General features: G+C 28.6%; 1 protein-coding gene across 3 annotated transcripts in view; it reads right to left on the reverse strand.

The window, feature by feature from the left end:
• LOC129989458 (serine/threonine-protein kinase D3-like) overlaps positions 1–13101 on the reverse strand; it is a 55803-nt gene that overhangs the window by 31088 nt on the left and 11614 nt on the right. For all 3 annotated transcript variants that reach the window (XM_056098030.1, XM_056098021.1, XM_056098013.1), the window contains 2 exons: positions 12863–12994; positions 3728–3876 (listed from right to left, as the gene is read on the reverse strand). In XM_056098030.1, the coding sequence (XP_055954005.1) occupies positions 3728–3876; positions 12863–12994 (281 nt within the window). The remainder of the gene's footprint in view (positions 1–3727; positions 3877–12862; positions 12995–13101) is intronic.

Genomic DNA, 13101 nt, shown 5'->3' on the forward strand with positions numbered 1-13101 from the left:
AAAATGCTTTATCTAAACTGTTATTAAACGCGAGTGAAGTTTTTTGAACATATTATAAAAATCAAATTATTTAATTTCCTCAGAAAAAAATATTACATTCCATGAAAATAACAACTACGATGTCACAGTTCTGTCATAGTTCAAATTTTTAAAAACACAACTGCATATGTAATCAAAGAAGCATATGTAATAATAATGCAAAATTGGTAAAAGCAGGTCAATCTTTTAAAAATGCATCTGCTTCCAAAGCAGTATACATAATAATAATGCAATACTGGTAAAAGCAGGTAAAAAAAATATATGCAATTAAAATATGTTCATGAATATTGCCATTTATGCTTTATTCATTGCCTATGCGATTTCGAGCTTCAATTATTCAAAACCTCCTAACCAAAACAATATCATAATCTCACATGATTAAAAAAAAATATCAAGCCAAATATTAGCACATTTAAAAACATTATTCAGAGGCAATTCAACAATAGTGAAATTTCTAACATTTGCATGATTTTTTTTTTCCGAAAAATCAATTAAGCTAAATTTTCTATTACTTTATAAATATATCTTAAATTATTTTAACATATAGACTATTAGATGGCAGCTCTACACCTACATTTGTAAGCCTTATTATACAACCTTATTAATACCTATGTTTAAAATCTCGTCAATTGTTATTTAGTCATTTTGTGATAAGCTGCAATATTCTGACCTATATAAAAAAAGGTTTGTTTATTTTTAATTTCAGTATTTAGTTAATTTTTAGTACTTTACCTTAAATTCTTTATTGATATTAAAATGCCCACAAAACTAGCAAGATCTCAAACTGTCTTGTATCTTCTTGGTCAATTCCTAGATGGAAACTTACCAACATTGTGAATGGCTCTTGATTTATATATTTATATATATATATCATCATCTTGAATTGAAGGTTACTATACAAGAAGAATTAATTGTTACCATCACAAAAGTAGCAAAGTTTGGAGAAAGAGCAAGAATCCAAATGCAAATTCCAACAGAATGCAGAATCCAACCAGCAAAATTTACAAATAAAACTTTAAAAATTATTCAAAAAGTGGTAATTTTTAAAGGAAAACAAAACTTGAAATTCATCAACTCAGCAACTTAGGGAATTAGTTTTTGTATTTAAACAGATCTTTTTAATGATGCTGATGTTTTAATCAATAAATTAGTGCTGCAAAATTTTTAATAGCACAAAGAAAGAATGATAGGTGTGAATCAATGATAAGAATTGATAAAATACTTATTACAACAGAGGAAAAGGATGTGGAAAGGGGAAAAAAAGAAAATGTCAAAAGCAACAAGAAAAAATTGCTGAGTTCAAAGATTCTATGGTTAGACTTGAATCATCTGCCGATGCTAAAGCTTAAAAACAACTTAAGTTCAGCAAAGGTGGGAAAAAAAAAAGAAAAAAAAGAAAATGGGGTAAAAAATTATAGTTGCATTGCAACTTGTAGAACAAAAGCTGTCCATGTTAAACAAGAACCATTACACCTAAAGATATAATATTAATGAATTTGCTATAATAAGATTCAATTTGCAGTCAGAGAATAGAGCAAAGAATTTAGAAATACACTAGACTTACAAACTAAGTATCAACCTAATATCCTTTTTGTTATATACTAGAATAGCAAATTAATTTCTTATCTTATTGCAAAAGATAAAAATGGATTGCCATCCTGTGCCAGTTTCTGGAAAAGAAATTTCTCAGATATTCGTAGTTGTCAAGCTTCCATTCAGAGCACTAAAAGGACAATCTACAGCAATCTTAAAAGCCACTGAAAAACTGAGTCATACCAAACATTGCTATAAGTTTTGATACAACTAATTAAATCCTGGTACATGTGTTCTTCTAGAGCAAAAGCTGAAGAGGAGCTCTTATTACTAGCATGCAATGATCATGTGATAGAATTGACCATAAGTTCTATGTTTGGAATGTTCATGGGAATTGCATTTTCTCCCAAGTTCTAGTATTCAAACATATCAAAAGAATACAAGATAATGATGCTGACCACTATGAAATTGAATTTTAACTGATGCAGTTGCTTATAAAGGATATAAAAGACAATACCATTGCCTATGCAAAGAAGTACCTCAAACAGTCATACATCTAAGAGGTGATTTTAAAATACTTGTAAAACGTTATATTTCTTTGAACTGCCCTTATCAGAGGACCAAGATTTATATGATCTGCTGCCATGTACTATGTTTTTTTAAAATTGAAATGTACGAAAAACCTGGAGTTTAAACTTATATCCAAAGCAGAGGAAGGATTAATAGATGTATGTATTCTCATTTCATATGTATATATAAAAACAAGATTCTCTGCATCTGAAGCTTTAATGCTCCATGCAATGGTCTATTGTTTATGAAATTACTTGAATGTATAGTGGAACATATCAAAGACAACAGCAAATAAATTTTCTAATCATTCATAATATCTATAAGAAGAATCAGATTCTATAACTTTTTTTTATAGTTGTGAAATGAATGATGAGTGATGAATGAATGATGAGTGCTATGAAGAAACAAGCTAACAAATCAATACTAAGCAAAAATGTTCAATCACATGAAAAACTTGGGGAGAATTGTGTGAAAACTAAGTCCATGACACTGTTCCAAAAGTTAAGACCTCCCAGAGAGTTATCTTTCAAATGATCCAGTATTGTGGGAGGTAAACAAAAGATAAACATGTTAAAGAAACAATTCAACCTCTAAATATAATGATCATGCTGAATTTGGAGTGGCACTTATTCAGGAATACAGTAGATTGATAACTAATGATGAAATTCAAATAGAATTTTTGTTACAAGTTGTAGTGTATCACCACACAATATACTCTGATAGCAGGAAAATGACAGAGTCTGGGCTTTAAAAATTACAATTTTTTTTCTATGACATTTATTAAATGAATACTAAGTCTTATTGTCCACTGTCAGTAAATAAATTTATATAATTTGCAAAAATGTGTATAAATATATCTCATCTTTTGACAAAATTTCTTCATTGTAAAAAATTTGGGGTTACTTGAGCTACCCATAAATATCAAAATTTAATTTTAAATTTCATATTTATTTTTTCATTAAAAAGAACCAATTAGGACAGTAAGACCTAAAGAAATCGGAACTTTAATTTTTCAATATAAATAAGCATCAAACAAAGATAAAAAATGTTAAAAACAAAAATATTTCGATAACATTTATAAATTGGCACATTATGCCTAAACTAATTTAAAATGAACTTCTGTAAAATTATATCTAGCATACCAAATTAAAGAAACTGTGAAGTTATATTAAATTCCAGGACAAAGAAAAAGTTTATTGTTTTGTGTTTTGTTTCATTCAGAAATGTAATTGAAAATTGTTAAAAAATTCCCTTAAAAGCACTTAATGTAATACATATTAAAATATTTTTTAAATATAGCATAATAAAAAACTTCCAAAATGATAACTTTAAAAATCTGATTAATAATGTATTCTAGTTCCTCTGGTATTACTATCTACTCCTTTATTAAGAAGTTTAAAATGCTTATTGGCTAGTTAAACAAAACCTTAAAAATTCAATCGATTTATCAAAAAAATTAGAATGTCCCCTGCTTTCAAATAAGAATGCTGGATGATGGAATAATTAAAACATAATCAGAGGATAAATAAATGTAGACAGAAAAAGATTTTTTTAAAAATATAAAATACAAGTAAATTATAAATACCATTGTCATATTTGGAATGCTCAAAGAAACTCCCACTTGATCCGTTTGATTTGGGATAGGCATGTATGTCGAAGATCTTCTTCTTCTAGCATGAGTGCAATTGTTTGGAATTTTATACACACATCGTTTATGGAAACTCAGACCACACCCTAAAATTTTAGAAATGAAATCAAAACAAACAAAAAAGAAATTCAATTTTTCATTCATAATGAAACTTTTAGAATTTAAGCATTTAAATTGATATTTATACAGATTTCATATTTAGTATTAATTAGTAAGATTGTGTTAATAAAAAATTAAGATAATATTTATTGTTCATTGAAAAATATCACTAACTTTTTAATTCTATATGCCTATATGGTAATTTTAGTTCATTTTTCACTTTTTTTATTATATCATTCAACTTTTAATAGTACAAAATTTAATTATTTTTAATGCTTGAGATAATTTACAAAACCTTCTAATAAATATTTTGTTTACTCACTGCCAATATCAATCAATTTATTACCACAAGATGATAACAAAAACAGAAATTATTATTAAGAATTGAAGAATTAAAGGCAAATTCTTCAATTGAATTTTAAGAATTAAAGGCAAATTTATTTGTTATTTGATGAATAGATTTTATTTTTGATCAAACTTTCAATACAAATAGAAATTTTATAAATTTCATTTTCAGAGATTTGGAGATCAGGTCTGAATTATACATTAAAAGACTATTTTCTTTTTTTTAATTCATTTTCTTTCTAATAGTATGTACTTTTAAATTTTCAAAAATACAAAATTTTTCACACTTTTAACCTTTAAAAATTTACTTCATTTCTATTTCACAATGTATATTGTTCATTAAATTAAGTTTTTTAAATTTATAACAAAGTTTGATTTTAGTGACAGATAGGTTCACCCATCATTTGATTGCTATCTAAATTTTGAAGCTCATCAATTTTGATGGAGTATTTAATGCTGATCAAGATTAATTAAATGACTGATAAGCATAGAACTTTTGAATCTTTGATTACGATCAAAAACTCATACCATTGTGAATACCTACCAACCGGATTTGGCAACATCACTCTTATTACTTATATTTATTTTAGACTGTGATTTTTATAATGACCAATTACAAAGACAAAACTTTATTTTCTTTATATAACAGCATAAAACTTTATTTCAATAATAAATCAATAACAATTTCAACACTAAATTTATTATTGTTCAATTTTTAATTTACATAAAAAAACTACACTTCATTAAAAAAAAATTATATTTTTGTTCTTATTACATACTCATAATTATAAAATTCAATGTAGTATGGGGGGATGCACTTTCTCGTGAATATATGTCCAACAAATTTTAAAATTTCACTTACTTTACAAGCAATCCAAAAATGTTAAATGTGCATACTGTTGGTTTATATAAAGATAGTATAACAATCATAAAAAATATAGATTTAGAAGGAGGGGGATCTTTTTGAGAATAATTTTAATAGTTAATTATTCAAAAACTTTTAGTACCAATTCTAAAAATTAAATCTGCTTCCCACTCAATCAAATAAGTGTGTGTGTTTTTTTCATAATAATTTAATACTTCAGGAGAAGGAAAAAATATCAAAATTTTACATTTAAATTTTTGATCTTATAAATGCATACTCTATATTTATTATGATAATTCTACCATAATTTAAATGCTAAATGAGCTCATAAATGAAAATACAATTCATTAATAGTATTTCCTTTCTTTTTTCTTTTTCAAATTTTCTTTTTTAGTGCTTTTTTTCCCCCTCTGTTGAACTTGTTGCAAATTGCCTTTTTTCTGTATCCAGCAGTAGTCAGAAATCAAATTAACAAGTTAGGGATGGCACCTAAATTTTCAAAATGTAAATGAGAAAAATCAACTTTTAAACTCGTATTATAACTTACTATTCTGAAATTTGCTTTCAACATTTCTGCAATAGATTTTTAGTATAGGGTCTCTTTGGATTCAGAAAACCAGTTACAACTAGATTAAAAGATTTCATGACTTTTCTCATTTTTCATTTGTACTCAGGGCCAGCCATCTGGGGGGGGTGCTATACACTGGGCCCCCACAATGATTAAATTAGTGTTCTGAACACATACTGAATAATAGTGTTTACACATACTGAAAGCATACCAGTTTGTTTCCACGTGGCTGGCTGAGCATCGACTGCGCCAATTATTAAGCAACAATCACAGTGATGTAAAAAGGAAAAAATGTTCATTTATGAATACGAAAATACCCTTCAGACATGCTAAGACAGAGCAGCGTGATTTCATCTTAGGTGATCTGGGTGCAAGCAGCGTCCAGAAGTCAAGGAAGAGGTTGGGTTTAAATGAACTTGTGAAATCATCAGCTATCTACTTTTTTTCTACATCTAATGTAATATTTTTTACATGTGCATCTGTGTATGTTTGTTTTTATATTAAGTTGTACAAATAAAAAGTAAAATGAAGATAAATTAAATTATTAACTCCTAACAAAGCACATTGCATTACTTCAACGGCCATGACCGGAATGAAAAGAATTAAGGAAGAAGTTTAAATGGAGCAGTCAACGGATTTGCAAATATACAAAGTTTACTATATTACAGTCTAGTGCAAATATTATTTATATAAGTAGATTTGCAGCCAATTACCTCACCTACTAGGTAATAGTGTATAGTATAGCATATACTAATTTCATAATTCATTCTATAAACTGCTTAATATTATTAGATATAACCATGTCCATGCCAAGGAAATATTCCTCTGTGTATCAAAAAAGAAAATTATTAGAAAAGAAAAAATAAGAAAAATTAAAACTTCACAATAAGTCATAGATATGTTAACAATAGATATGTTTTCTTGGCTACAAAGTAATTCTGGCAATGAAATAGCTTTGACTTCAGAAGTTACAATTCAAACTTCAACTGGGGAAAAATGCAAACAACAGTCTTGCAATGAAAATGTTGAAATGATGGAATTTATTAAAGAACCACATGTTTATACAAATAAGACAGAATTGGAAAATAATGACGGAAATGCCAATACCAAATATGAGTAAGAGAGTATAAATGATCCCGATTTATGGCCAAGCATTATAACTGATAAATTTATAATGTTTTATGTTAAAATTAGGCCTGTACAACACAACGGAGTTTTTGCTAAAAATGCTGAAGGTAGATAATTTTCTACTACGTACTAATTTTTTTAAAAATGCCAAATGGTGAAACCTAACTTTGCAGCTAATTAATTTATTAAAAAATGCAAGACTGTGTATTTTGTTTTTGTACTGTATTCCAAAAGAAATGATCAAACTACACGATTTATAATAATAACTGGAGAAAGCTAATAACTGTAATCCAAAACCGTGATCATTTTAGTAGGCATTTAAATTTGTTAATTGCTTGGAAAGAATTACTAAAACGACTAAATTTACGTTAAACTATTGATAAAACAAATGAAGTTAATATAAGTAAGGAAATGACATGACTTAAATTCCTATTTTAAAGAATTGTAGATGTGATTCTATTTTTAGTGTGTAATAAACTTCCACTTCGAGGAACCCATGAAATAAGAGGAACATCTAATAATGGAAATTTTTTAAGTTTAGTTAAAAAATTAAGTAAATATGACCCTAATGGATCATATAAACAAAATAATAAATTCAAAAAATAGAACTGTGCATCATTTAGCACATAGATCGCAAGAACAAATCATTTCTGTGTTAGGAAATGAAGTCCTTAACAAAATTAAATGCGATATAAAAGCAGCCATGCACTATAGTATACAAATGAATTGAACTTCCAATATTTCTCATAAACTTCAATAATTATTAAATATGTAAATTTTGAAGAGGGAAGGTTAACTATAAATGAGTCATTTATAGGATATATTGAAGTAGCTGATCTGACTGGAGAAGGACTAGCAAAAACTCTATTGAAAAAATTGACTTTGATTTAGATATTATGTATGGTAAAGGACAAGCATATGACAATGATAGTAACATGAAAAGGAAATATAATGATATACAATCTAGAATATTTTCTCTAAATCTGCATGCAATTTATGTGCATTGCCTATCACACTTCTTTACTTCATTAATTTGTGATGTCGCTTCCTGTGGTATATATTGTAAACATTTTGGGGGATATTGCAACGCTTATTTTTTGTATCTACAAAAAGATGAGAAATTCTGCAAGAGCATTTAAATATAACTCTTAAATCATTTTTAATAATATTGTTCCTGAAAACATGCAGTTCAGCATCAAAATTGCTAATGAGATCCATCATGACGATAATTGTTTTATTTGTGCTTTGAAGCGTTCAATTCTTCGAAATGTTGGCATATGTCTGTAAAAAACATCAATTTTGAGAGCAACATAATATTCAACAATTGTGGGTATTGTTCAATTTGCAGAAGCAATCTGATTTCTTCTAAGCAGTCAACAAATCTTTGAAATACGTTCCCGCGGCTCAACCAGCGAACATTATTATACATTAGTAAGCCATTATACACCGAGTTGACTTCATCCAACAAAGCCTCAAACTTTTTTTTTTAACACTGTAATTGATACTGCATTTTTACAAATAGAAGATAGATTTAAAACTATACCAAATATTATTACTGATTTCATATTAATCACTGATATAAAAACTTAAGAAAAGCATGAATTAGAGAAATGTTTCAAAAACTTTGTAAAATTTCATAACAAAATATGTAGATGAAAACCTAATCCAGGAAATTTGTTTGCTACGAGATTTGATTTTGAATGAAAGAAAGGTAAATAACACACAAGACATTGTGGTGAAATTGCATATAAGCCAGTAACAGCGCTTCTGCCCGAACAGCTGTTTAGGCAAAATCAGTTAGTTACTGGACTGCTAATCAAAAGGTTCCAGGTTCTATCCTCCCGCATCTCTTACCGCTTCATTGGTGACCTCGGACGCTGAACTTTCAACCTTCGTACAGCTGTTGTGGCGCCATCTACCCGCAACTAAAGTCGCCAGCCTCACTTGGCGCAGCAAAGTCGTCAGACTCACGTGACGCAGCAACCCAAAGTCGCCAGACACACTTGGCGCATCGGCACCCACAAAACGCTCGCCATAACACTTGGCCCTATTCAAACTGGGTACAGGCCCATTAAGACAACAGCTACTACTACTAATAAAATACTTCACCACTCAACAACCGTATCGTTCGTCTCCCCTTCGACTCACTGGAGGGAGAGTACTGTGGTGAATTGCATATAAGCCTGTAACAGCGCTTCTGCCCGAACAGCTGTTTTGGCAAAATCAGTTAGTTACTGGACTGCTAACCAAAAGGTCCCAGGTTCTATCCTCCCGCGTCTCATACCGCTTCAACATATTGCAATATATATTAAATAATAATTATAATGAATTATTTCTAAACGTATTAATTTATGTTGCCAATTACTATAGCAAGTGCTGAACGCTCTTTCAGCAAATTAAAATTAATAAAGAATTATCTTTGGCCAAGCATGTTTTCAGAAAGTTTAAATGCACTTAGTATACAGAGCATTAAAAAAGAAATTGCAAAAAAAAAAAAAAAAAAAAAAAAAAAAACTGAAGTAATTGATGTATTAGCAAAAAAAAAAATGCATTAAATAAACATGCCTAAATAATCTTTTTTTTTTTTTGCTTCGCAAAAAATTGGAGCCCCAATTGGAGGCTTTTTGCACCCAGGCCCCTTCATAGAGAAGGCCGGCTCTGTTTGTACTTATTTTTTTTTACACCACTGTCTTGTTATCAGATCTATTACAAATAACCATTCCTTCAACTTTGCATTGGATAAATCTGGGAACAGTTCACAATGTTATCTGAAATCTTTTTTGGATTAACCAAATTTCTTAGCACTGAAAAGAAATGCATGAGTGGTGCTTTTAGGTTCATCTTGATCTTCAATTTCCTATTAAAATCAGCAGAATACATTTCTTCTGCTGAATCAGAAATGTTTCATTATTTTCTTATAGAACAGTTACTACAAGTATGGTAGAAAGAATCAGGTGATTTAACCAATCCTCAGATATTATTTTAATAAACAAAACCCATCCCCAGATATCAGATCATTTTATCCTCAGAAATCCTCATGACAAAGCAAAACCAAAAATCACTATCTACCTGAATCTCAGAATTAAATACACGAGTACAACACATTGAGGAAGTAGAAAAAATGCAGAAAATGGAAGAATGATGAGGGGAGGGGCAAACTTGCACAAACATACTAATGAACCAATTTTAACTTTTTTTCTGGCTTTATTGTTGAGTTTAACTCATAGTTTATGTTACAGCTTCACGCCGATAGATGGCGTATCTGTCGAGCACAAAGTTCTGTTAATTATTCTTTGTATCTGAACGTAGAATGTGTAAGAACGATTCTGTGATCGGGACGCGGCACCAATTGTGAGAGGTGTCCTAATCTGTAACAGTCTACCTGAAGAGGCACAAAAAATGTGTCCGAAAATAAAATGGTGTTCACCACAAAGAAATGAGTATTATTTGAAGAAAATTACAATTTATTAGTTTAAAGCAAAATCCTCAATATATATCATTTTCTTCTTCCTCAGATAAAATTTCTATAAAGGAAATTATTATTTAAAACTTATAAATATTCCCTGAAAATTCATATAAATAATAATAAGCCCATTTAAACAATGTTACATTGTTCTTAAATATACAAAATTTGTACACATTAGACCTATGATTAGGCTGGAATAGCCTGGTTGGTAGGGCGTTCTATTTACATCCCTTGGGTTGCGAGTTCAAACCCCATTGGCCAAAGACTCTCCATGTGAGTGGTGGCTGGTGAATGTATAAACCTGTTGTGGTCACAAAATCCTCCATGTTGAGAGTAATACCACTGGGGGGACTGGTTCAGAGGTTATCGTTCTCTGATTCAGGTCTAAATTATGATCCGTGGATGAGTGAATGAAATGCACGAATGAAGTCTGCCCTGTAAAAAAGGGCTGTGACATGCTAGTAGCTAAGTCATACTCTTGGCCCTAGTTGGTGCTACTGAAAAAACAAGAGATGCTAATTCGGCTTAAATCGCTGAAAGATAACTGTCGGTGAGCTTGTAAAGTGCCATATGTCACAAAAACACAGAACACAATACAGACCTACGATTTATGATAATCAGCATATGGAATTTTTTAACCAATTTTAATAACCAGCATACAAAAAAAAACCTATTTTAAAGATACTTTTTTTTTTACTGCAGATCAGTATAATTTGAGTTAATGTGTTTTTTAACTGTAAAGTTTGGTAAAATTAAAATGACAGATTTATAGAAAGTCTATTATTATTTCAATATTTCTTTTAAATCTTCTGTACTATTAAATAAAACTAAATTTGAATTATATTTTATAGTATATTTCATTTCCCTATGGTTTTTATAACAGTTTTCAATTATATGCATTAATTAGCATGGAATAACACATTTGAGTAAGACCAATATAACCTTACTTTATACCCAAAATGAAATAACAGAATAATTTAAGAAGCAAAATAAGGAATATTAAAGTAATGCTATTTGTATTTAATTATCTCTCAAACCATAAATTATTTTTTTTTTTTTTGAGGAATAATTCTTATGTAAGTAAAGAAGAAGGCATAATGGAGTAAAGGCACAAATACAGTAAATCACAATCACAAAAAAACTGCAATTTTTTTAAACATGATATAATATAAAAAAAAAAAAACATTAAATTCACAAGGGGAGGAAAAATAATTTAAGATCTAAGGGATGAGAATAGAAAAACAGGTGTATAAAATCAGTACATGTATAGATATGTAAAGAAAAAAAAATTTTGAATATAAAAAGATTTATTTTCAAGCATATAATGTTACAAAAATAAACAGGGAAAAAAGTAGAATGAAAATAAACAAGAGAAAAAAGCAATGAAAAAAAAAAAGTAAATTGGAAGCACAAACTTCAATAAGAAATAAACAGAATAAAAAATAAACAGAAGTAAAATTAATGATAAAATAATAATCATTATCAGAATAAAAATAAACTTTAGGGAAATTATTAATTAAGAGAAAAGAAAATGTAAATCCAAAAAGCATTCACAAGCAAAAGAAAGATTATAATGAGAGCAGCAAAGTAAAAATGGAAAGTATATTGTACTTCAAAAAATTGAAATACTTCACCTTACTTACCCCAAAATTATTTATTCCTTGAAGAGAAAGAGATTCCCTTATAATAAGCAGCCATTCCAAAAAAAAAGAAAGAAAGAAAGAAAATCCAGATAAAATGTTAAAAAAAGTTACAGCTTAGCAGTTGAACATATGTTGTTAGTAAATAGAAAAGAAATTTCTTAACAAAAAAAAAAAAAAATTAAAAGAGATGAAATAACTATAAATTGCCCCTCTGCAAATAACAAAATATATAAGTACATTTTTTTTTCTCCACTGTTAAGCTTTGAGTGATAGGTAAAAGGAAATCAAGACATCAATGGGATATCTGAAACATACAGATTAAACTTCATTTAAAATTCAAGCTAATGATATATTTTATTTTGTTAATGTTTCTTTCTTCTCTAAAAGAACTCTCAATGCATCTTTAGAACAAAAAAGAAAGAAAAAACCAACTACAAGCCTATTTTAAAATGTTGCTCATAGCTTTTTATTTTTGTCTCGGTTACCTTTAGTAAGAGTAAATGCTACTAAATGAATTATTTAATTTTAAATTTTTTTTTCTTTTCTTTTTTACTTTTTCGCCTGCTTATGAGAAGTGGTTTTTAAATGTGACAAGTGCCAGATTTTGCCTTCGTTATGCTCCTTAAGATTGGTATCTGACGAATTTACAGCACATTGCTCCTCCTTTATCAATATGCCACTGAAATAAACTATAAACCTCATTTATAAATTAAAAAATTTTTACTAAAATGTGAATTATTTTTTTAAATGCAATATTTAAATTCAAGGTGTTTATTCCCCTTTTTTTCATAATTAATAAAAAAAATCTTATATTTGAAACAGTAAAAAAATTAACAATAAAAAGCTACAAAATCAGTAATAATTGAGAAAATATGCAGATGAACACTTAAAAATATTATAAAAAAATTACTCTAAATAATGCATGAAGTTGTCAAAATCTAATCTAAAAGTTATTTACCTTCACACTTTAATCCCTGCCTAACAAGCCCAAACAACATTTCTCCACAAAAATCGCAGAAAGTTGGAGACTTATAAGAATGCAGCATAAGGGAATGGGCCCTCATCTGTGCATCATAAGAAGCACTGTTGCCTGAAATTAGAACAAAATCCAAGTTCATTTTTCATATATTATTATTAATTTTTATTTCATTAAGAAATTAGACAATTGCATGGTTCATTGGGATTGCTGGTTGTGTT

This window comes from Argiope bruennichi, chromosome 2 (assembly GCF_947563725.1).
Source record: "Argiope bruennichi chromosome 2, qqArgBrue1.1, whole genome shotgun sequence".
Lineage (NCBI taxonomy): Eukaryota > Metazoa > Arthropoda > Arachnida > Araneae > Araneidae > Argiope > Argiope bruennichi.